We start from the raw sequence: 24,193 nt of genomic DNA on the forward strand, positions 1-24,193 counted from the left end.
ACTTCTGGCTGTTCAATGCAGTGCTCTGGAAAGGGTGGGTCTGTTTCTGGAAGAGGCTATCAAAGAAACATACAGTGCAGAGCCTGGGAGCGAAATACAGGCCCTGTTCCTTTATCCCGAGGGCCTCAATTTTCAACATAACCGTCAGTTTCTGGGCACTCAGTTTGGATGCCAAAGTTATTTGCACTCCTTAAACCACAGACAATCAAGTACCCAACCTGTGGGGCTAGAGTTATTATTGCCAAACCCACAGGAAAACATATGGGAAGGCTCCAGTCTGGGTGAGTGCAATTGTCAATGGCTACTACCGAAGTCTAGAAGACTCTTGCGAGGAGCAATGGCTGGGAAATCCACATAGCAACAGCTCCAGGAGCCTGCTCCCATCCCCCTGTACATGGTGGCTCAGTTCCATGGGGTGTAGGGCTTGACCAGCCATGCTACCTGGCGGCAGTAAGCCTCTGCAGCATAGCCAGACCTCGGTAAGTTCCCGGTGGTGTTGAAGTTTGATCTCAAAATGGACAGAAATTCTCATCTTTGCAAGCAAATACCTAGCCCTGTAGCGTGACACACAAATGAGGCGTGGAAAATAAATGTGGTCTGTGATCGGCAAGGCAACCAAAAGGACTGAGTGTGAGGCAGCTGTTGACTTGCTGTGACTTTGGACATATCACTTGACTCCTCACTCTCTCTGTTTTGCTGTCTTTATAAAATGCGGATGAAGGCACCTACCCTTACACAAGTGCTCTGAGGATGAATTCAGGAGTTACCCCTTGTAAAACACTGTATCTGTGCCTGTGCTGAATTTGTCTTATTCCACATCTTGAGGGGATTATTATGTAATCACTTCTTTTTCAACCAGCCCTGCAGCATAACTAGTTCCACCTGTATCTGATCTCTTCCTAATACTTTGCTACATACCTCCTCTGACTGACTAACCATTAATCTTATGGCTTTTGTAAACCCACTCAGTTTTTGAGAAAATGAAAACTATTTTCAATTATTAATTAGCCTCAGTGATTCCTTCCACTAACTGTTTTATCAACTGGGCACGATCCTTGTTCTTGAAAATCAAATCTGTCTTCTCGAAAGGTTTGCTCGGTGGCCCAATTAATTCTTTGAATAAAGAGCAGCATATGGCTGGTTTAAAAAAACAACAACACGGTCTGCTCATATACTACAGGCCAGATGGAGCCAGATTTTCAAAAGTGCTTTGGACCCAGCAACTCCCAATGTTTAACATTCCTGGCCAGATTTTTCAAAGAGTTCCAGGCACTGGGTGCTGAGTTGCATTTGAAAATCTGGCTACTTATTTTGGTGCCTAAATGAGAGTTAAGTTCTTCTGAAAACAGTCTCAACTGTGCTGACCATTTTTGAAAATTCCAGTGATACAGGGCAGGCTGTAGGTGTGTATAGGTACAGTGGGGATGGGGGTCGAGTAAGATAAGACAGACAGATTCAAATCATGTAAGAGCATTTGCTTCTAAACTGTCTGATCGACATTTACAAACCCAAGTATACTACCTGCAGGTAGAGATGCTGCTGCTGAACCTGCTGTTGGGGTGGCCATTGGTGGAGATGAACTGGAAGTTGCGTCTGGTGGGAAGTGAAGTTGGCCTGTGGAATCATGACTGAAGGAGTAAATACAGGAGAAGGGGCAGGAGCCCTGACTGTGCTACATGTAATTGGCTGCATCTGTAATGAGGGAGGCAGCATCTGTTGTTCTGGAACAAATCTGTAAATAGGAGGAAAATAAAACACTAATAGAAGGTAAACAATGAATCAGCATGAAAATAAATGTTGAGAACTATGCTGATTGAAACAAAGCAAAATGCAGTTCACTAAACCAAATACAGTCTGGAAAAACGGCTTGGAAAATGTACCAGACTAGCTGCAAAAATCTCCCATCATGGGCGGTGGGTAGCATCAGCTGTGCCTCCCCAAACAGCCTGGCATGGCCCCGCTCACACTCTGCCCCCAGATCCCCTCCTGCAGTTCTCTGCCATGCCCCAGGCTGGCTGGGGCTAGGGCTGGCCAGCCTGCCGCAGGAACTCAGGGCTGCTGGCACTGGCCTGTGCTGCCCAGCTGGCACTGGGACTGCATCATCAGGTGCTGGGGGCCCTCAGGCACAAGGGGTAGGGACCAATACTTTGGTGTATGTTAGTACAGTGCCTAGCACAATAGGGGTGGCATCTCTGGGTGCTACTGAAACAACAATAGAAATAAGGTGATTGGTACTAAACTTCTGTGCCAGCACCACCCTGAAAGTTGTGCAGCTGTGTTAAGATGGACTGGTTAGAGCACAAGAACACAGCAAAGAGTTTACCTATGCCAGTGGGCAGTGGTACAGTCAGTTGTAGAGCTGGACAGGGAATGTATTTTATTTCCCGTGAACATTTCTGAACAAACATTTTTTTCATTTCTATCAAAAACTTTGAATTTGGGGAGGATGGCGAAAAACCAGAACCTGACTATTATTGCCAGTTTTCTGAAACTGAACACAGAAAATGATTGCCAACCCCCACAAAAAGTCAGATTTTAGTTTTCAATAAAAGCCTGAAAAATCTGGATGAGAACTGAAATTTACTTGGAAAAATTTGTTTGAAGGGATTTTTTCATTTAAAAAAACAACCCAACTTCATTTTTTCCCCAACCAGCTCTAGTTATTTCTCTCTTTACCCCTGATTTTTTTTTTCTTTTTTGGTAACCAACATTTTTGATCATTTTCATGACCCCGAAAAGAACCCCAATAAGATCTTACACATGGACAAAGCCTCTGAAGAGAAAGTTCACTGCTAAGATAGTGTACAGTAGTTACAGGGAAGACTTACTTTGCTTGCTGTCTGCCAGCAGTGTTTTGTGATGACTGATTACTGCCATTAGCACTGGGCATCAAGGCTTGGACAGGCTGATCTAACAACATTCTACAGAAGAATGAAAACATGGCACAGTCAGAAAAGGTATTTGTTTTTTCCTGTGTTCAGACTCTTCACAGTCAATCTCTAGTACCCTATCCCCGTAAAAGCTGTATGAAAGCTCTCAAATCTTCACTAACTCATTCTGTCCAAGATTATGGACCTGAATACTTGTGTGCATATAATATAAGATCACAATTTTATCATCTGCTTTAAAGAAACCACAGATCTGAGCTGAAATGGCTAAGCCTTTCAGATCACAAACATTCAGTTGATCTTGTTAACATTATCATGGCCCACCTCGTGCAAATTAAGGATCCCATTCTTTCTTTTGCTTTGGACACGAACACACATTTAGCTGGCATCTGCCCACAGAAGAGTTCCAGGTGCCTCACAACACATATCAAAATTTAAAGTGTTTGCGTGCTATTTTAGGGAGCTGGGTTGGGTGGTGATGGGGCTGTGTCTGTAAAGTGCATAGCACACAAAAATTGATAACAATATTTGGGCCAAATTCCATCCTGGATTACATGGGAATTTGACCTTAACATGTTCAATGATCTAAAACCTCTTTTAGACAGAAAGGCCTCCAGACCACCTTTTTTAAAGGGCCCAATCCTGCAAGCACTTTTGAAATGGACTGATCCTGAGAGCTCTTTATATAACCAATGTCCTCTGAGACTTCACAGGAGTTCTGCATGTGGATGGTTAGCAGGACTGCACTGAAAAGGACTATTTCCAGGGCATCCATCCTGGCAGAAGAATGGATATTCTGGAGTTCCTGGGCAATGAAGAGAAAACTATGGGAAGTGCTAGTTTTGCCTCTTTATTCCCCTGAGACCAAAAGCTCAGCTCACTCTGACTGAAGCAGGGTATATAGTACATCCTGTGCCTAAAAAGCTGTAAGTTATATAGGAGGCATATGTATGAAGGCATTAGTAAAGCTTTAGTAAAGCATAGCTCCTGACACGTAGAATGAAAGTCAAGACTTCACTGCTACTCAGTCTAGTGCACAATGACATTTTCCTCCCACTCAGACCTCATCAGTAGCCAGCACTGACTGCATTCCTACCTTAGACTCCTATCTTGGCTGTAGTCAGACGGTTGTTGCCTTTCACTCATTTCTGTCGGCATCTGAGCAGACACGGTGATGGGATGAGTTTGGGAAAACACCATGGGGCTGTTGTAGAGGGGCATCGAAATGCTTGTCTGCGCTGGCAGACATGTTTGCTGTGCCTGGCTGCCTCTCATTAAGTGCTGCTGCTGCTGTACCTGAGACAAAAAATTGTCCCCTATTAGATGAATCAATTCCATGGTAGAGACCATCTACCTTTAACGTGCCGTCAGAAGGCAGACTATGTGACGATGGCACTTTCTGCTCCCTGAATACAACAGGAGACAGACGGCAGATCTGTCGGGAGAAGTTGACTGAAAAATCTGGAGCCCACGCTAACGGATTCTTGTACTTCCTCTAAGAATAGGCCTTCTTCTCCGAGTTATAGCAGCGTAAGTCCCACTGATTACACTGAGCTACTCCAGATAGACTCTGGTCTAACTAAGAGCAGAACTGGAATCACAGGACCAAAAAGATCTCTGGTGTGACTCCACTAACTTCAACAGAATTCTACCAGGAATGATTTTGGCCCCCTTCGATCTAATACCGTTAGGCCATTAAATCTCTAGACAGCTACAGCAGAGTGACGTCATCTACATTTATCACGTGAAACGAAGTAACATCTTAAAGCTGATTAAGTAAAGTATGTCACACTCACTACAGCATGAAACCTAGACTCAGGAGGCAAGAGGAGAATTGTGCTCATTAGCGGGGGCTAAAATGGAGGGAGCCACACGGCCCGGGCATCAACGTCATCCTTGGTGCAACTCCAGATGGAGTTGCCCTAGGGATGGATCTGTCTCTAAACAAGCTGACATACAATAATTACAAGAGCTATTTATAAAGAACATTCAATTGCTATTGAAGAAAACCAAGAAGTTAGCAACCTGTGAGGAAGTGACACAAGGTTCCCTGAGGAATTGATGTGGTGATGGTAAGTGTGGGGCACTGTAGTGTTTGGATCCCATAAGGCTTTGCTGCTGAGACTTCTTGGCTGTGGTCTGCCTGGTCGCTCCAGGCTGCTGTGGTTGAGATGGCCTTCTTGGGCTCTGTTGTTGTACATTGTTAAAGACTATGGGCATAGGTTGTTGCATCAACATCTGTAAAAAAGAGATACATGAGCTGGTACAGCAGTTTATGCATTTAACTTTTTAATGCATCTACCTGACTGTGCTACAGTAAGCTCTAATACAATGTACAATATTGCTAGTGCAAAAGACAGTGTTCCCAAGGATCTATTAAATCGATATGTTAACATAAACTGTGCTGGATTCCCTATATCCGAAAAAACAAGGTCCTTTGCCGTGGCTTAGCAACCTGGTATTGAGATACAGACAGTTTCACCTCTAGTTCACTAGTTCTAATGAAGCTTAGTTAAGTCCAAACTGAAAGTCACTGGAGTCTGATGGCTTTTGCGAAACAATTGGAACCTGCAGTCCAGATGTTGGTCTGTGGGTGCCTATATCACAAAACTCACCACAGGGGATCAGCCCCAACAGAGAAGAAGGACTAAAGGAACAAGGACACTTATCTAAACCACCATCTCTAGGTGCTGAGCCTGCATTCTTTACTCACTCAACATTCCCACTTGTACCAATTACAGTAAAAAGCCCTACCTGGGCTTCTGTGCATGTGGCTATTTTCAGTACACGAAACCAATATTACTATTGGTAGCAAACAGAGCTCTAAACAGGGGAGTTTGAGTGGGAGTTCTGTTGGAGGAGAAGGTAGTTGTACTTGGTTTTGTATTTTTAGTATTTGTGTGTGTGTAGGGGCTTTGTGCTGGGAGAGCAGTTGAGCCCTGATTAGGGGGTGGGGCTTCTGACTAGGGGTCCTATAAAAGTAGCCAGCCAGTCAGGCAGTGGCACAGGAGCTAGCAAACAGAGCTCTAAACAGGGGAGTTTGAGTGGGAGTTTGGATTGTGGTGCTTGTTTGGGGTTTGCTTTTGCTGGGGGGGTGGTCTTTTTGGTGTGGCTTGTGTTTCCCAGATTAACAGGATTTAGGCGGGAAGGCGATGACAGATACAGAGGCAGCTGTGGGAGTGACTCCTGTAGTGGAAGACACATTGAGGATGACTGGATGTGGAAGCTGTGGTATGTACATGATCCTGGAGGGGGGAACCAGTAAGAGTTTTTTTCTGCATGAAATGCCGTTGATAGAGCTGATGGAGGAAAAGATCCGAGGTTTGGAGATGCAGGTGGAAAGTCTCGTTGCGTTTAGGAAGGGGTTTGAGCAGATGATGGAGCAAAGATATGAGGTATCTGAAGGGAAAAGCTCAGACTCACGGATGGAAGCAGGGCTGGGGAATTTTGAGGGGAGACTGGGTGAGGAAAGTGGTCAGTGGAAACATGTGACTAAAAGAACCAGGCAGAGGAAAAGACGGGCTAGTGAAGGAGAAACAGAGCTTAGGAATAGGTTTGCAGAGTTGGAAAATGAAGAAGGGGCTCAGCAGGTACTTGTTGAAGGTGGAAGGGTAAGGAAGAAGAGAAAAGAGGCTAGTCCTATAGGAAAAGCGGAAGAGTCAAGGGAGACTACATCAAATATGAGCCCCAGGAGGATACAGGATGGGTTGAAGAAGATTATAAGGGAAAATAGGAATGGAAAGAACTTGCAACCAGAGGGAACAGGGGAGAGACTGGAGAATAGCACTGTCACCAGGAAAAGGCAGGTCTATGTGATCGGGGACTCTTTATTGAGAAGAATAGACAGGCCTGTAACTAGAGCTGATCCTGAGAATAGAATGGTGTGCTGTCTTCCGGGTGCTAAGATATGGGATGTAGACCTGAGGTTGAAAAGGATCCTAAAGGGAGCGGGAAAGAATCCCCTAATTATCCTTCATGTGGGAACAAATGATACGGCTAGATTCTCGCTGGAAAGTATTAAGGGAGACTATGCTAGGCTGGGGAAGACGCTTAAGGAAATTGAGGCTCAGGTGATCTTTAGTGGGATCCTTCCTGTTCCTAGAGAAGGGCAACAAAGGTCTGACAAGATTATGACTGTCAACAGATGGCTTAGGCAGTGGTGCTATAAGGAGGGCTTTGGGATGTATGGCCACTGGGAGGCATTCACGGACAGAGGACAGTTCTCTCGGGATGGACTTCATCTGAGTAGGGAAGGAAATAGACTTCTAGGATCGAGGCTGGCACAACTGATAAAGAGAGCTTTAAACTAGGAATTAGGGGGAGATGGATGGGAGATGTCCAGGAAATCTCCACGCCAGATTTTAGCATTGAGAGGGAAGACGACGAAGTAAGAAAGGATACAGCCGTGGGTAGGAGAATGTATATAAGGAGTGAGGGCGGTGTGGATACTAGTCTAATAGGTTATACTGGCTGTAGAATGACTGTGCCTAATAGGGTACAAAATGTGAGCGAGGCCAAACAGCAAAAATTAAGATGTTTATACACCAATGCAAGGAGCCTAGGTAACAAATTGGAGGAACTAGAGCTACTGGTGCAGGAAGTGAAACCAGATATTCTAGGGATAACAGAAACATGGTGGAATAGTAGTCATGACTGGACTACAGGTATTGAAGGGTATGTGCTGTTTAGGAAAGACAGAAACAAAGGTATAGGGGGTGGAGTAGCATTGTATATCAATGATGAAGTAGAATGTAAAGAAATAAGAAGTTATGCAATGGATAAGACAGAGTCCGTCTGGGCAAAAATTACATTGGGGAAGAAAACTAGTAAAGCCTCTCCTACGATAGTGCTTGGGGTGTGCTATAGACCTCCGGGATCTAATTTGGATATGGATAGAGCCCTTTTTAATGTCTTTAATAAAGTAAATACTAATGGCAACTGCGTGATCATGGGAGACTTTAACTTCCCAGATAGACTGGAGGACCAGTGCTAGTAATAATAATAGGGCTCAGATTTTCCTAGATGCGATAGCTGATGGATTCCTTCATCAAGTAGTTGCTGAACCGACTAGAGGGGATGCCATTTTAGATTTAATTTTGGTGAGTAGCGAGGACCTCCTAGAAAAAATGGTTGTAGGGGACAATCTTGGCTCAAGTGATCATGAGCTAATGCAGTTCAAACTAAATGGAAGGATTAACAAAAATAAATCTGCAACTAAGGTTTTTGATTTCAAAAGGGCTGACTTTCAAAAATTAAGGAAATTAGTTAGGGAAGTGGATTGGACTGAAGAATTTATGGATCTAAAGGTAGAGGAGGCCTGGGATTACTTTAAATCAAAGCTGCAGAAGCTATTGGAAGCCTGTATCCCAAGAAAGGGGAAAAAATTCATAGGAAGGAGTTGTAGACCAAGCTGGATGAGCAAGCATCTTAGAGAGGTGATTAAGAAGAAGCAGAAAGCATACAGGGAGTGGAAGATGGGAGGGATCAGCAAGGAAAGCTACCTTATTGAGGTCAGAACATGTAGGGATAAAGTGAGACAGGCTAAAAGTCGAGTAGAGTTGGACCTTGCAAAGGGAATTAAAACCAGTAGTAAAAGGTTCTATAGCCATATAAAGAAGAAGTGGGGCCGCTTAACACTGAGGATGGAGTTTAAAGATAATCTAGGCATGGCCCAATATCTAAACAAATACTTTGCCTCAGTCTTTAGTAAGGCTAAAGAGGATCTTGGGGATAATGGTAGCATGACAAATGGGAATGAGGATATAGAGGTAGATATTACCATATCTGAGGTAGAAGCAAAACTCAAACAGCTTTATGGGACTAAATCGGGGGGCCCAGATAATCTTCATCCAAGAATATTAAAGGAATTGGCACCTGAAATTGCAAGCCCATTAGCAAGAATTTTTAATGAATCTGTAAACTCAGGAGTAGTAGCGAATGATTGGAGAATTGCTAATATAGTTCCTATTTTTAAGAAAGGAAAAAAAAGTGATCCAGGTAAATACAGGCCAGTTAGTTTGACATCTGTAGTATGCAAGGTCCTGGAAAAAATTTTGAAGGAGAAATTAGTTAAGGACATTGAAGTCAATGGTAAATGGGACAAAATACAACATGGTTTTACAAAAGATAGATCGTGCCAAACCAACCTAATCTCCTTTTTTGAAAAGGTAACAGATTTTTTAGATAAAGGAAATGCAGTGGATCTAATTTACCTAGATTTCAGTAAGGCATTTGATACCGTGCCACATGGGGAATTATTAGTTAAATTGGAGAAGATGGGGATCAATATGAACATCAAAAGGTGGATAAGGAATTGGTTAAAGAGGAGACTGCAACGGGTCCTACTGAAAGGCGAACTGTCAGGTTGGAGGGAGGTTACCAGTGGAGTTCCTCAGGGATCGGTTTTGGGACCAATCTTATTTAATCTTTTTATTACTGACCTTGGCACAAAAAGTGGGAGTGTGCTAATCAAGTTTGCAGATGATACAAAGCTGGGAGGTATTGCCAATTTGGAGAAGGATTGGGATATTATACAGGAGGATCTGGATGACCTTGTAAACTGGAGTAATAGTAATAGGATGAAATTTAATAGTGAGAAGTGTAAGGTTATGCATTTAGGGATTAATAACAAGAATTTTAGTTACAAGTTGGGGACGCATCAATTAGAAGTAACGGAAGAGGAGAAGGACCTTGGAGTATTGGTTGATCATAGGATGACTATGAGCTGCCAATGTGATATGGCTGTGAAAAAAGCTAATGCAGTTTTGGGATGCATCAGGAGAGGCATTTCCAGTAGGGATAAGGAGGTTTTAGTACCGTTATACAAGGCACTGGTGAGACCTCACCTAGAATACTGTGTGCAGTTCTGGTCTCCCATGTTTAAAAAGGATGAATTCAAGCTGGAGCAGGTACAGAGAAGGGCTACTAGGATGATCCGAGGAATGGAAAACTTGTCTTATGAAAGGAGACTTAAGGAGCTTGGCTTGTTTAGCCTAACTAAAAGAAGGTTGAGGGGAGATATGATTGCTCTCTATAAATATATCAGAGGGATAAATACAGGAGAGGGAGAGGAATTATTTAAGCTCAGCACCAATGTGGACACAAGAACAAATGGGTATAAACTGGCCACCAGGAAGTTTAGACTTGAAATCAGATGAAGGTTTTTAACCATCAGAGGAGTGAAGTTTTGGAATAACCTTCCAAGGGAAGCAGTGGGGGCAAAAGATCTATCTGGTTTTAAGATTCTACTTGATAAGTTTATGGAGGAGATGGTATGATGGGATAATGGGATTTTGGTAAGTAATTGATCTTTAAATATTCAGGGTAAATAGGCCAAATCCCCTGAGATGGGATATTAGATGGATGGGATCTGAGTTACCCAGGAAAGAATTTTCTGTAGTATCTGGCTGGTGAATCTTGCCCATATGCTCAGGGTTTAGCTGATCGCCATATTTGGGGTCGGGAAGGAATTTTCCTCCAGGGCAGATTGGAGAGGCCCTGGAGGTTTTTCGCCTTTCTCTGTAGCATGGGGCATGGTTGACTTGAGGGAGGCTTCTCTGCTCCTTGAAGTCTTTGAACCATGATTTAAGGACTTCAATAGCTCAGACATGGGTGAGGTTTTTCATAGGAGTGGGTGGGTGAGATTCGGTAGCCTGTGCTGTGCAGGAGGTCTGACTAGATGATCAGAATGGTCCCTTCTGACCTTAGTATCTATGAATCTATTGACAAGGCCACGTTTGCTGGTGGAATCTGGTACATGCTGCAGCAGTGAAGTGGTTAATATACAGAGCTGGTTTTTATTTTTTCCCCCTAATGTATTTGTTAAGGAGTAGATCTAATTTGTGTCAATCCGTTCCCAGCTATTCCCCAATCTTATTTTTTTGGCACTGTAGTTTGATTGAATTTTTATGAGTCCCCCAGATCCTCCTCCATATTTGACTGAATCATTGGTGAATGATTTCCACTTAGAATGATCAATTGTACTTTTCTCTCTTCCAACCTCTTTGCTACTTTGAATAGAGGACAGTGAACATTTAAATTAAAGTGTGTGCAAATGAAAGTGATGCCAGTGATGTACAGTAAATCTGATCAGATTATTGTCAGTAAAGTTCAGCTCTCAGTTTGTACAAATGGATTATTTTTCAGTATATTTGTATTGTCGACTTTTGGGTAAAAGGAGGAAATGGATGCAGTCACTGTTGTTCTAGCTGCACCATAGTTTGTTATAATCAGTGACAAATCCAAAGCACAGATTAAATACAAAATGATCTATGCTGCATGTGTGCTTTGATGTCACAAAACAACTTTACAGCAGGGGTGATTTGCATTTAGCTCTTTAAAAAAAAAGAAAAAAAAAAGAAAAAAGGATGACGGGACAGTCCGTAGATACCAAAAAAATTCCTGTGTAAATCATTTCTGGAGAACATTCCATTTCCAGAATTAAAGCATACTCAGTTATTCCAGTGTCACCAAGCTCGGGATATCTGAAGACCATTTGCTTTCCCATGTTGCGCTGTCATTAATTTTAGTGTCACATCTACTTATTTCTTTCATGGAGTAATCTAACAGGTGAAGCATGATTATTGCCTTCCTTAGTGTTGTATTTGATTTGAATAGCCACCTCTCCTTAATTAGAGGAAGTTTTTTTCCAGAAATTGGCATCAATTATGATGCACTAGCTTTCACTAGCAGGACATATCCTGTGTAATACTATTAACAATATATGTCTTCTAATTCCTTAGGAGGAATTTGGGCCTGCTTTCTAATCCTATCTTGTTCAAACACAACATTAAGAGAGAACAGAAAACCAACCTTTGACAACCTCATAACATGATAAAACCCTGTTACCTGGCTTCCCAAATAAACACTGCCAAGAGTCTGTGACCATTCAGGGCCGGTGAATAGTATGATACAGAATTATTTCATTTCACCCAGAAATGCTCGTGTCAAAGCTAAAAATTGGTCTCTTGTTTTATGGAATTGTCTGGCAGCTAAGGATACAGGGGATGGTGCAACGCTGTGAATTGCTTCGTTTGAGTTACTGCAGGATGAGTCTGTGCAAATGATACTTTTATTGCAACTTGTGGGTATTTTATTCTGTGGCCAATCTGGAACACAAATACTGTATTTTCTAAAACAGCAAAGCATATGTTATTTTCCATAATGGCATCACCGTCCACTGTAGAGCTTCATACTGTAATGAGCCATTAAGGGGAGCTACAAGGTAATTTTATTCCAGACACTTTAAAAGACAGAAATTCCGATTAAATAATGAATGAAGAAAAAGTAGGTTCCCTATCCCTGACTTGAGGAGCTCAGTGATGGAGTTTCCTCTGTGAAAGCTTCTAACTGGAATAAAGCTAGTCACTTGCTGACCTTTAACAGCACATGAATTGATTTCTTTTGAAGGAAACCTGCCTGAGGTCTTTATAATGGCTAGAACCTACTGGTGCCAACTACCATAATTATTGGAATAGCCACTAGATGGTGCCTAATCTTTAGTCACAAATGCACTACTTATCTGTGGTACTTAAGTGACATACAACAGTTGAAGCATTAAACAACCACATTCTCACAGTCTCCCTTGTTCCCACTGCACATGTTGGGTTGTGTGGGTTGTTGCTTTAATCTTCTCCCTTCCTTCTTTCTCTCTACTCTTTCCCCTCTGCAATCCTATACACCAACTCCTGGCAAACTGGCCCTGTATATTTCACATTAGGGATATAACAATCACACCCAGTGAGAGAATGCTCAGGACTCGATTGTACTGTGTTAGCTGGGCCACAGTGTCTCCAGCTCATACGCTGTGTCAGTCAACATACATAAAACAGCTGCAACAGAATCATAAAATACAATAAGGTAGTGAACTGTGAATAGCAGAAAATCAAATGTTCGCTTCTGCCCAAACAGTTAGGTGGAATTCATGACCACCCCAACCCTATTAACCCTGTCAGTTTTAGATGGAAATCTGCTATTGAGTTTCTGCAGTCTTCCCCCATCGTTAAAACTCCAAGCTCTTCCTGAGTAGGTGACTTTTTATTAGACATAAACGTTGAATTTTTTGATCTGGCACAATTACCAATTTGATATTTAAACAGGAAAGCAAGAACCTCCAGCCCTGCTGCTACAAACACTAAACCGTCCTTTCTTTCAGGAATGATCATGGTTCTGCAGTTCGAGAGTTTAGGAATACATTGCTGACAGGATTCATTTCTCATTTTTTTTTCCTTGTGGCAGGAGATAAAAGGCCCCACTGGGCTCTTTTTCTACCAGTCTAGAATGTCCTGACGCTTAAGATAAAATCAAATGATACTTTGGGCCCAGGGAATCAGACATGGGGGCAGGCAGTGATGAGCTGCCAAAATCTTAACAACTGGTTCCCTCCTCACCCCACAAGGGGGTTGTTAGACAGCCCCCACCTGCGGGACTCCTGCCCCATCCAACTCCCCATGTTCCTTGACACCCCCTCCCCCATCTCCTGACTGCCCCCAGAACTGGGCAGGAGGTCTTGTGGGCCACCGTAGTGGGTGCCCACTGCACCCTGCCCCTAAGACCCAGAGGGACCTGCCGGGGGGTGAGGTGGGGAGTCCCGGCGGTGCTTACCTGGGGCAGCTCCTAGGGGCGGGGTAGCATAGCTAGGGGGGAGCAGGCGCTGACTCCCTGGGTGCTCTGGGGCTGGAGCACCCACGGGGAAAACTTGGTGGGCAAAAAATTGCCAATGTTTCCCTGGGCCTGAGCGCGAAGCTGCCGCCTGCTTCTCAGCCTGCCCTGGCTTCCGGAGTGAACAGCTGATTCGCGGGAAACCTGGGGGGGGGGGGACGGAGAAGCAGAGTGGGGGGCGCATTCAGGGGTGGAGGCGAGATGACCTGGGGCTGGGTGAGGAGCTGCCGGTGGGTGGTCCAAATTTTCCCTGTGGGTGCTCCAGCCCTGGAGCACCCACGGAGGTGGTGCCTAAGGCGCCACTTTTGGCTGGTTGTTAAATTTAGAAGCCCGAGGGACAACCTGTTCTAAAAGCCCTTCTAAATTTACCAAGCGGTTGCAGCGAACTGGTGCGAACCGGCTCCAGCTCACCACTGGGGGTGGGGGACACTGGAACAGATTCATATACCTGCAGATTGGAATCTTGCACTAGTTGGAGCTGCTCTTTGATAACATGGAGTTCTTCTTGCTGTGTCTTGATGTCAGCTTGCAGTATGCGAGTCCTCTCCTCCAGCTGTTCTTTTAGTTGATGCATCATCCCTAACTGGGCTGGAAAGTGGTACACTGGCTGCAGAGAACAGAAAACACTTCACAGTTAGCACCTAGCTGGATGGACTAATATTGCTGCTGACCGCAGAAAAGCGAATGCTCTCATGCAGGACAGACTGCTCCTCAAAATATGGGAAGCTTCCCCCATGGAAAAGACGACTATACTGAAAAATTACACGCTGGACACTTGTAAGCTGATGCACCACTGCGTTACTAGAATCTCCCACTGTTACTCCACCCAGTATAGATGTGGAATAACCCAGTGGTGAATCAGATTTTGGTTATCTTTCTTTACTTGTATTGAAAAGGTCAGGTGAAGTAGGAAGCTGTCTACTCTTCCTATCAAACTTTGCATCCCAAGGTTTGTTGGTTATTATTACTTTGCTCCATTTCTTCCTTGCAAAACAGAATGGCTAAATGGCAGGAGCTTGCTATGAGCCTTATACTATGGAAGGCACCTTACTCTAAAAATTATTCTGAATGGGCTACAGGCCCGATGCAGCTCCCAGAAAAGTCAATGGAAATACCGAGCAATAAATAAGAGCTCAATCATGAGCCACCTTATACAGGTGCAAGGAGTAGGGGCTGTAAGGTGCCCCCTGATACCCCTGTGCAGCAACCCACATCAGCAGCCTGTGTGCAGGGTCAAGAGCTGATAAGCCGTTCCTTCCTTATGGTGGAAACAGGGCCCAGGTTGTGACTCTGAGTCACAATTTGGTCCCTGGGCTGCTCCTGGGGCAGTGCAAGTACACAATGCCCCTTACTCAGGGGAATGCCAGGATCTAGTCCTGAGTGAGTCAGAGAAGGGATGCAAATGGTGGAACTAGGAGCACGTCAATTTCTTGTTTCTGAGCCAAGTAGCTTGCTAACGCTAGTATCATTCATATCACAGAGCACTCAGGAACTGTCATCGGAGGGGCCTGCCTGCATGTGCTTCTCTGATGGGCCGCTCGATGGCATAGACACAGAAAAAATAACCTGGGAGAATGCTGTTGCTGGAACCAGAACAAAGGTCCCCAGCTTTCAAAACTGGTGCAGCCAGCAATGAGATAAAGCACGGCTAACTCAAACCAGCTGAGTCTCTTGGGCAATGATTTCAGACCTCTCCTTATGCTACAATAATGTTACAATCTGCTGGCCATGCAAGGGCTAACATGATCTTAACAAAAACAAATCACATACCATCACAGGTTGCTGTGAGGGAATTGTTGGCTGGGCCACCTGGTGCAGAGTAAGATGTTCAGCGGGTGTCTGAGGAGTTATTGTTGCCTGGGGAAGAGAACAATGGTTTGGTTTAGACCACAGCGCACCTGACGTGAGGGCCAAGAGAGTTACTGAGTGTCAGATCTACTCCAGGAGCAAATGTGTTACCCCAAGGGGCTCCTGCTGTCAAAGCATCAGCGCTGGCCAGACACAAGGGAAGACGTTCTCATGTGGCCTGTGGACACACCCATTCTCCCTGGCTGAATTCCTCGCATTTCAGAGATCTTTCACTTCCTTCGTGTACCACACGTTTACCATCTGAGAGACAGCTCCACGTGGGGCTGGAATAAGCGACCGACTGACAGTTTTACCAATTGAAACAGGTGCCGACCAGTCACCCGGGGACAGAGCGAGGTAACTCCTCTGGAGTCAGCACAGCTGGATGGATGAATCTGGCCTCTTCCGGATAAAACCCTCTTTACCCACACAAACCCTGAGTAAACTGGGCTTCGCCTGGATCTGGGCAAGCAAAAATCAACTCCAGGCACCACGAGACCAGGGTGTAAGTCTGCAGTGCCCCCTCCCCAAAAACCCGCACACGAAACCCACCACCACCGAAATCACTGTCTCCCTTTCAGTGCTAAGCACACCCTAGAAAGGCCATCGCTCGCAGGGTTATCTACCTGTGCGCTCCCACTCGAGGCCAGCCTCAGCGACGCCTTCTCCTGCTGACCCATTGACACCGATTGCCTGGTGGGAGTGCTGGCCTCCGTGTGCCGCATGGATGAGGTGGCTGCAAAAGAAGTTCCTTTTAGACAAAGTAACGGCATGAGGCCATCAGATGTGCTCTCCTATTCTAATGGAACCCGGAGGAGTGGAGACGTGGCAGCTCCAGCTGCTACCTAGCGCCCCAAGACACTGCTGGACCTCACAAAAATATCTGCTCTAACAATTGCCTAAAAGTGGCAAAGAAAGCAAGAGGGTAGCAATTAATGACCATGCACAGCCATGAGTCACACCAAGCTGAACTGCTGCCCAGACCTGCTTACCCATCATCTACCCTTCTCCTTCTGGGCAGGGTGGCCCATTTCTGGTAATAATTTTAACATTCTCTCTAGGGTGTTTCTCCAGATGAGCCACATCACATGAGCCCTACAGAGATACACAAGCTTGCCCACGTGAGCACGATGCCAGACCACCTCTGCACTGAAACCCACTCTGAATATTCCACTGCACTATATGCATGTAACATCCCTGTGAGTCCTTGTCCTTAGCCCAAATGTGACTAGGTGAGATCCCAGCCATGTCGCTCTTCATGTCAGGAGGCCAGTCTCCCAGATCTTCCTGGGCACTGATTCACCTCCATTCAGACATTAAATGTCTGACCAGGTTAGATTTGCACATGCGGCCTCTGCAGTACTTAGCCCTCAAACTAGGACAGTAACGATGACCTCAGCAGACAGACAGGCAGTTTCTACTGAAATGGATAAAACGGGTGCATTTTTTAAGGGCATTCAAGGAATTAAACTCCAGTATCTTGTTGCTTCAGCTATGACTATCTAGTCTGATTCTCAGTAGGAAGGCTAGAAAGCTACACATTTCCCCCCTAAACTTCCCCACTTGTCACCCCTGGGGCAGCAGTAGCAGCGGGGGTGCTAAGGGCTGACAGCTGTCAGGGCTTTAACCAGTGTGACCTACACCTGCTCTGAGCAGGGAGTAAACAACACAGCTATTAAAATGCCAGCATTGGTCTACTACCCTTGAGCGCCCACAGTTGCTACAGTGCCCAGTGGAACTGCACTAGTGAGGAATTTTAGGGGCAAATGTCTAGTGTAGACACATCCTGGGCTGGTCCCTCCCACCCCCTCTGCTCATTTAATAGTGATCTCCTTCTCTGAGCCAGCCACGCTTGGGATCAGAGCCTTCTCCTCGCACAACCTTCCCCTATCTCTGCACTCACTGGCTCTCATCCCATTCCCAATCACAGCCCAAACCCCACCTGTCTGGCTGCACAGACGACGTATATTTCCAATGCGCCTGCCGCTGCAGTATCTAGGCGTCTTCGCAGGACAAAGGAGGACCACCAAGAAGGCCAAAACTCTCTGCCTCCTCCCTCCATTGACCCCTTTCACAAGCATTGGCCTCTTGGGCTTTGTCTTCACAGCTTAAAAAAGTCAGTTTTACAGCGAGATAACCAACGTGGGTTAGCGACCCCGCTGTAAAATCCCAGTGGAGACGAGGCGCTGTACCTCTGTGAGGAGCGAGGCAAGGCCCGTGCTAAACTCCTGCCCTGGCTTGGCCCTGCCTATGGTAAAACTGCAGATGCCTTGTCTGCATTCTGCTTTCACAGCAGGGCAACTAATCCGCAGTAGTTGTCCTATGGTAAAAACATACCATTTCTTTGTCAGTGAAGACACAGCTTGGTGGCTACCTTCACTAACCCTGGCAGCTTTGCTGTGGTTCAGTTGCTGGGAAAGGCTGGTGCATTCAGAGACCAAGCGTGGTCCCATCCTGGTGCTCGGGGAGCCCCAAAAATATCAAAGGGGGCTACTCTGGGGTCAGATGGGAGTGACAGATATAAACTAGCCACCCGGCAGACTGTCCCCTCACACCGTTTCTTAGGTCTCTCAAATCGGACGTCAAGAATTATAACATTCAAAACCAGTCGGAGAACGCTTCAGTGTCTCTGGTCACACAATTACAGACCTAACAGTTGCAATATTACAACAACAAACCTTCAAAAACAGACTCCAAGGAGAGACTGCTGAATTGGAATTAATTTGCAGACTGGACACCATTAAATTAGGCTTGAATAAAGACTGGGAGTGGATGTGTCATTACACAAAGTAAAACTATTTCCCCATGTTTATTTTTCCCCCCTACTGTTCCTTACACGTTATTGTCAACTGCTAGAAATGGTCCATCTTGATTATCACTACAAAAGGTTTTTTTTTTTTCTCTCCTGCTGGTAATAGCTCACCTTACCTGATCACCTTACCTCTTAGAATCATAGAATCATAGAATATCAGGGTTGGAAGGGACCCCAGAAGGTCATCTAGTCCAACCCCCTGCTCAAAGCAGGACCAAGTCCCAGTTAAATCATCCTAGCCAGGGCTTTGTCAAGCCTGACCTTAAAAACCTCTAAGGAAGGAGATTCTACCACCTCCCTAGGTAACGCATTCCAGTGTTTCACCACCCTCTTAGTGAAAAAGTTTTTCCTAATATCCAATCTAAACCTCCCCCATTGCAACTTGAGACCATTACTCCTCGTTCTGTCATCTGCTACCATTGAGAACAGTCTAGAGCCATCCTCTTTGAAACCCCCTTTCAGGTAGTTGAAAGCAGCTATCAAATCCCCCCTCATTCTTCTCTTCTGCAGACTAAACAATCCCAGCTCCCTCAGCCTCTCCTCATAAGTCAACTCTTGTTACAGTGCGTATGGTAATACCCATTGTTTCATGTTCTCTATGTATATAAAAACCCCCTACTGTATTTTCCACTGAATGCATCCGATGAAGTGAGCTGTAGCTCACGAAAGCTTATGTTCAAATAAATTTGTTAGTCTCTAAGGTGCCACAAGTACTCCTTTTCTTTTTGCAGATACAGACTAACATGGCTGCTACTCTAAAACCTGTCAATATAGTTTAAAACTTCCAACTGAGATTTGAGGTGTAGGGATTTTTTAAAGCAGCTCCAAGCTTTTGCCAATATGTTAGTACAACATCTCGCCTTTGCTGGGATCTGTTGATGCTGACTAGGATACGTACATGCTGAGTCGGAGAGTGCTGTGTGCGAAGATCGCCGGGAGCTAGGAGAGGATACAGACACTCTTTCCCTGCTGGTTTCTTGGTTGTTTCCACATTGCCTGATGTCTATGTAACTATTATGACTCTGCAGTGAATAAAACAGACAGCAACATCCTTAGCAACACAAAAGCAACATCAGCTTGAACCCCCTTGAATCTTGATCGTGGCTCTTTCTCCGACAAAAACAGTGTTTGGTTCTTAAAGGGTCACAGCTGCAGCTACAATATTAATTTGGGTGATTGGAAAAAACCAGCAGCTTGCCCAAAAAGAGACCCTTAGATAGCTCCTTAGGGTATGTCTGCACTGCACCTGAGGTGTGACTGCAGTTGAGGTAGACGTACGGGTGCTAGCTTTACCTGCGCTAGCACAGCTAAAAATCACTGCTCAGATGTAGCAGCCCGGTCTTCAGCATGGACCAGCAAGGAGAGTGCACGCCCAGGGTCCCTGGCGTGCTGGTACAGCTAGCGCTGAAGCCCGTGTTGCTGCATCGATACTGTTATTTTTAGCGGTGGTCATGCAGGTACACCTACCTGTGCTACAATCCTGCCTTGGAGGCCCTAAGCTCATTGGAGAGGTGACCCTCAGACGCTCACCTAGCCATCTTCCCTAGTGAGAGCTGGGCTAGTTGTTGGGTGCACCTACTGCCTGAGCCTGGCATGACATCTGCATGGTTTCCTGCCTTCCCAGGACCCTTGACCTGTCTCAGACTTTGGGATGATGCAGGTTGCTATCACACGGACCGTTCCCAAGCTCCTGGAGGCGATTGCAATGGACTCCACAGTTATGGCACCACGTCTTCTTCCTGGAGCCTAGCTTCAACGTACACCCTTCTGACGCTTGCGAGATGCACCACAGGAAGACGACACTCCCCCACCCACAGCTCAGCCTCCAGTGTGGCAAAGCCATCGCATCACAGAGGGAAATTCCTCACCAGCCCCCTGGCTGGAGATTTGCCTAATACTGTGTGTGTGTGTGTGTGGCTTAGTGTATGGGGTCCAGCCGGAGGTAGAGGTGCCATAGACTGAATCAGCATGGGAGGGGGAAGGAGGCGGCTGGATGGGAAGGGCACCGCGTCACCCCCAACCCTCTTTACTTCACACTCCCCTCCTGCATTACAGCTGTCCTCTCGTGCCCCTTTCCCGTCACTGCTGATTGCCAATAGATTGGTGTATAAATAGAAACGCGCTTTTATAATTAGCTTCCTTCTGCCCAATTTCTCCAGGGATGTCCCAGCTCATTGGCTCTGACACGCTGGGCAGCGACTGGGGAATGAGAGAGTGAATGTGGCAGGAGGAACTGGCTGGGTGGAAAAGGGAAACATTTCATTTGTTGCAGACGTGGTGGGAGGGGTGGGAGGCAGGGAGGAGATACAGACCAATTTTGGGGGATATCGGCTGCAGCCTGATTAGCTTGTATAACCAATGCCAGATGGCGAGTGTCTGCTTAAGCTGAGATCCCTGCTCTCCTTACCCATGTGAGTAGTCACACTGACTCCAATGGAGCTACTCTAGCGAGTAAGGGCAGTGGGTCTGGCAAAATATTTGGAGAGGGGACTGGCCTAATCCCCGCCCTCTATACAATCACAACAGGAGCCTGAGGTCTTACACTAACAGGCCACCCTGTTAGCCAAACAGTTAGCACACTGTTTACGTACACTGAGGGCAAAACAGCCCTCCTCTCATGCAACAGGACGAAGCCAGTCACGTTCCCCACACTGTTTGCCAGCCTTCTACACCCATCCAGGGAGCTAATCATGCACCCCTCCTCCTCACCCTCTCCCTCCAATGGGAGAGACAGAGCTGCTTGTCCTTTTTTCATCCCTCCTGCCACCTGGGGCCTGCCAGGCCCAGTTCAAGTTCTGGGTAGTAATGTCTTGGCAATCAACAGAGATGGGAAAGAAAAGGCAGGACAGTGAGAGCTGTTTGCTAGAATGAGTGTTTGCTTGAATGCAACAGAGACTCTTTAAGACAGCAAACTTTCCAAAATACACCATGGTCTGTAACCAATCTAACTCATGTACACACACATACTCAGCAATCAGCTCCACCGTGCCCAAGCGGTCTGCCATGTAAGGATCACAGTGTATTAAAGATTTATTACTATATAATCAGCCCCACTGCACCTCCCTTGAACTAGCTACTCTAAAGTTATGTCTGAAGAGCTATAAAGCTAGTGGGTTGATAACCCCAAACGATTACCGAACGAGCCACTTGAAATGACTTTGACTTTCCAATGTCTTGTTTTGAAGCTATTCGGTGGATATACTTAAACGAAACTGAAATGACCCTGTTAACTGAGCATGAGTGACGATGCCCAATTGATCCAAACAATGGATATGGCTGAGACCCAAAAAAAAAAAAAATCAGTAAATCATTCTTTTCCCTTCACTTCCCATCTTTGTCTGATTATTCGTGGTGAGTCAGCATAAAAGCTGCAAACACTGTGGAACTGATCTGTAGTCAGTGCCTTGTATGTCGGTGGGACTGAGAGTTAGTATATCATTTACTATATAATAAACTTCATTCTGCTCTCTGTAAAATAGCATCTTTTCTTCTGCTGAACTGAGGTGGCTTAAGATATAATTTGAGTAAAGGTTTCAGAGAGAGCGGGAGATCTGACCTAGCAGTATAATAATGATGCAATTATTGAGTTTGCATTGTTATAAACGAGCTATTTTAGTGCAATGCAGTGTTGAAATCCTCCTGGTGGGTTTGAAAGATAAAGAACTAGACGCTTTGGAGGTGAGTAAAGGGAAACAGGGAAGGTGTAGTCTGTATGTATTTCTAACATTAATGAGTTCCTTTTATTCGTTCCCTTCAGCATGCACTACCTTCAAAGAAGAAGATGCCAGTTCGATTGATGACTCTTCAAGGCCAAGATCTCTCCTTCTTTCAGCTCGAACCTCTGCATAACTACATTGGAGAAAAAAGAGAGATTTAGAACACAATTCTTATTGCCTATTGGAAGTAAAAAGTAGGCTGTGAAATAAAAACAACGACTGCTTCCTTAATGATAGCTAAGCTGACATACAGTTCTCTGAGGACCTCTTATTTTGTACCTGCAGCTTTGTACATATAATTGTTCATGGGCAAAAGGTACAGTATTCTACGGTCTAATTGCTGATTTACAGGTGCACATGTTCTATTTGCACATGCAAAACGCAGAGCAGATGCAAGAAGCTGCACATGTAATCTGGGGTGCCAACTGAGATGCTCATTTATAAATTCTGGCCCTAAATGTCTTAAAGTAAAACGATACTCAAAGCAAAGCTCTGTGAATGTGTTCCTTCGTGAACAGCCGGGAAAAAGAGCATCTTCATCCTTACTACAATTCCCTTCACAGAGGAACTCCCCATTCTCCACAGCCTGTCAGAGAAACAGTCCTGATGCAAGTAAGTGACAGTAGGAGGTACACACAGCTTCCAGCCTGTAGCCAATTTCTTGTGTGTCTTAATAACAGTGGTACAGTCGCTCAATGGGACTCAAGCTACTCTCCAGGGAGCTTTGCCTGAGGAAGGCCTGCATGGCTGCAGCCCCTGTTTTTGTAACTGAACTGTATCACACTTGCACAGGAACCTTTCTTTCAGTCATGGAGTGGCACATTTTCAAAGCATGCAGCCAGCACCACAGATTGGAATACAAATCTACCTACCGACTTCAATGGAAGCTGTGCATGTGGAATGATGGTAAGTGATGAGCCAAATGTAAAGCCCATTGAGACCCCTGGAGAATGTGCCTCAGAGTAAGCTCTCTTGCCATTCTTACTAACTGTCTTTTAAATAATAAAAGATTAATGATTTATAAGACCTGAGATTTAACTATGAGAGTTCTTAAAATCCAGGAGATATTTCAGAGACTCTCCAGTATATATATGGCATGTGGGCCAGGGTACAGTGTTAGAACTAAGGCTGGGGTAAGATTCTAAGGTGGGGTTAATGAGCACAGATCCATTAAGAAGTCAATTGGGAGTTGCCCATTTACACCATTTCAGAATCTGGCCCCTTAGCCACCAATTTCCTTTATTTCATCTTTCAAATCCAAGGTTCTATTAATTTTTCTATTTTACTAAGTAAAATGTATGTTCAACCTGAACTATTTGATGTGTGTCTAGGACTTTATTTAGGATGTGCATGTACCAGAGACAGAGACAGAAATATATGTTCACTCACACTCCATAAGGTTGGAACCTTAGGTGACAGTAAGATCTAAAAATTTCCCAAAACAAGGCAGAATCAACAAGCCTCAAGATATGTAATTACCGTCATGAATGCATTCAAATTAAAACAGCTCTCAGGATGTGGTTTATACCAGCATATAAAATTCTACCCACATATGCCTACTTATTAGGATACGATGCTCTTAAGTTGTATTTCAACATATCTAAACAGAACGACTGGTTACTAATGGGCTTTTCTCCAAATATTTGATAGTCTCAAACAGGGAAGACAAGGATAAATTCACATTTTTACTAAAATTAGCTGACCAAACTGGTATGTCATTTCTTTTTAAAACCCTCCACTAAATCCATTCTAAGTATACACTCAGTCTTGTTTGAACCAGCAATAGAAATTTATCACTGACATAGATGGAAGCAGATTCCAACCCAATAACTGTGTATCACAAACCTCCAAAACTAGAACAAGACTGTACAAGATTCATAGCACATTTAATGCTATGAGTACAACAGAACCACCACTAGGGGGTGTCATTTGCTAATTTTTACAGTTCATAAATGGCTAACTATCTAAAGTTGTGATCAAAAAGATTTGTAAGAAGTGTATGGATGCATTGACATCCATAAAGCATTCTGGTTATGAACAGCTTTAAGTTTTTGATGTATCTGTGTCATGGCTAAGGACAAAAGTGGAACGTTATATACTCAGCCAAATGTTGCTTCCAGGCTTTTTGGCTTGGTTGCCAAAAAGTGAGTAATGAAAACATTAAAAACAACTTCCAAGTTCTCACCGATAATAATTTTATGTAAGTATGTATCATCACAGTGAGTTAAATCACACCACAAATATTTGGCTAACACATAAAAGAATGGAAA

General features: G+C 44.8%; 1 protein-coding gene across 3 annotated transcripts in view; it reads right to left on the bottom strand.

The window, feature by feature from the left end:
* Positions 1-24,193, bottom strand: part of PASD1 (PAS domain containing repressor 1) — a 95,944-nt gene that overhangs the window by 6,849 nt on the left and 64,902 nt on the right. For all 3 annotated transcript variants that reach the window (XM_038415545.2, XM_038415548.2, XM_038415547.2), the window contains 9 exons: positions 21,975-22,056; positions 19,106-19,229; positions 16,022-16,131; positions 15,318-15,404; positions 13,996-14,154; positions 4,914-5,126; positions 3,985-4,184; positions 2,829-2,921; positions 1,522-1,732 (listed from right to left, as the gene is read on the bottom strand). In XM_038415545.2, coding sequence (XP_038271473.1) covers positions 1,522-1,732; positions 2,829-2,921; positions 3,985-4,184; positions 4,914-5,126; positions 13,996-14,154; positions 15,318-15,404; positions 16,022-16,131; positions 19,106-19,229; positions 21,975-22,056 — 1,279 coding nt within the window. The remainder of the gene's footprint in view (positions 1-1,521; positions 1,733-2,828; positions 2,922-3,984; positions 4,185-4,913; positions 5,127-13,995; positions 14,155-15,317; positions 15,405-16,021; positions 16,132-19,105; positions 19,230-21,974; positions 22,057-24,193) is intronic.

The sequence above is a fragment of the Dermochelys coriacea genome, chromosome 9, assembly GCF_009764565.3.
Source record: "Dermochelys coriacea isolate rDerCor1 chromosome 9, rDerCor1.pri.v4, whole genome shotgun sequence".
Classification (NCBI taxonomy): Eukaryota; Metazoa; Chordata; order Testudines; family Dermochelyidae; genus Dermochelys; species Dermochelys coriacea.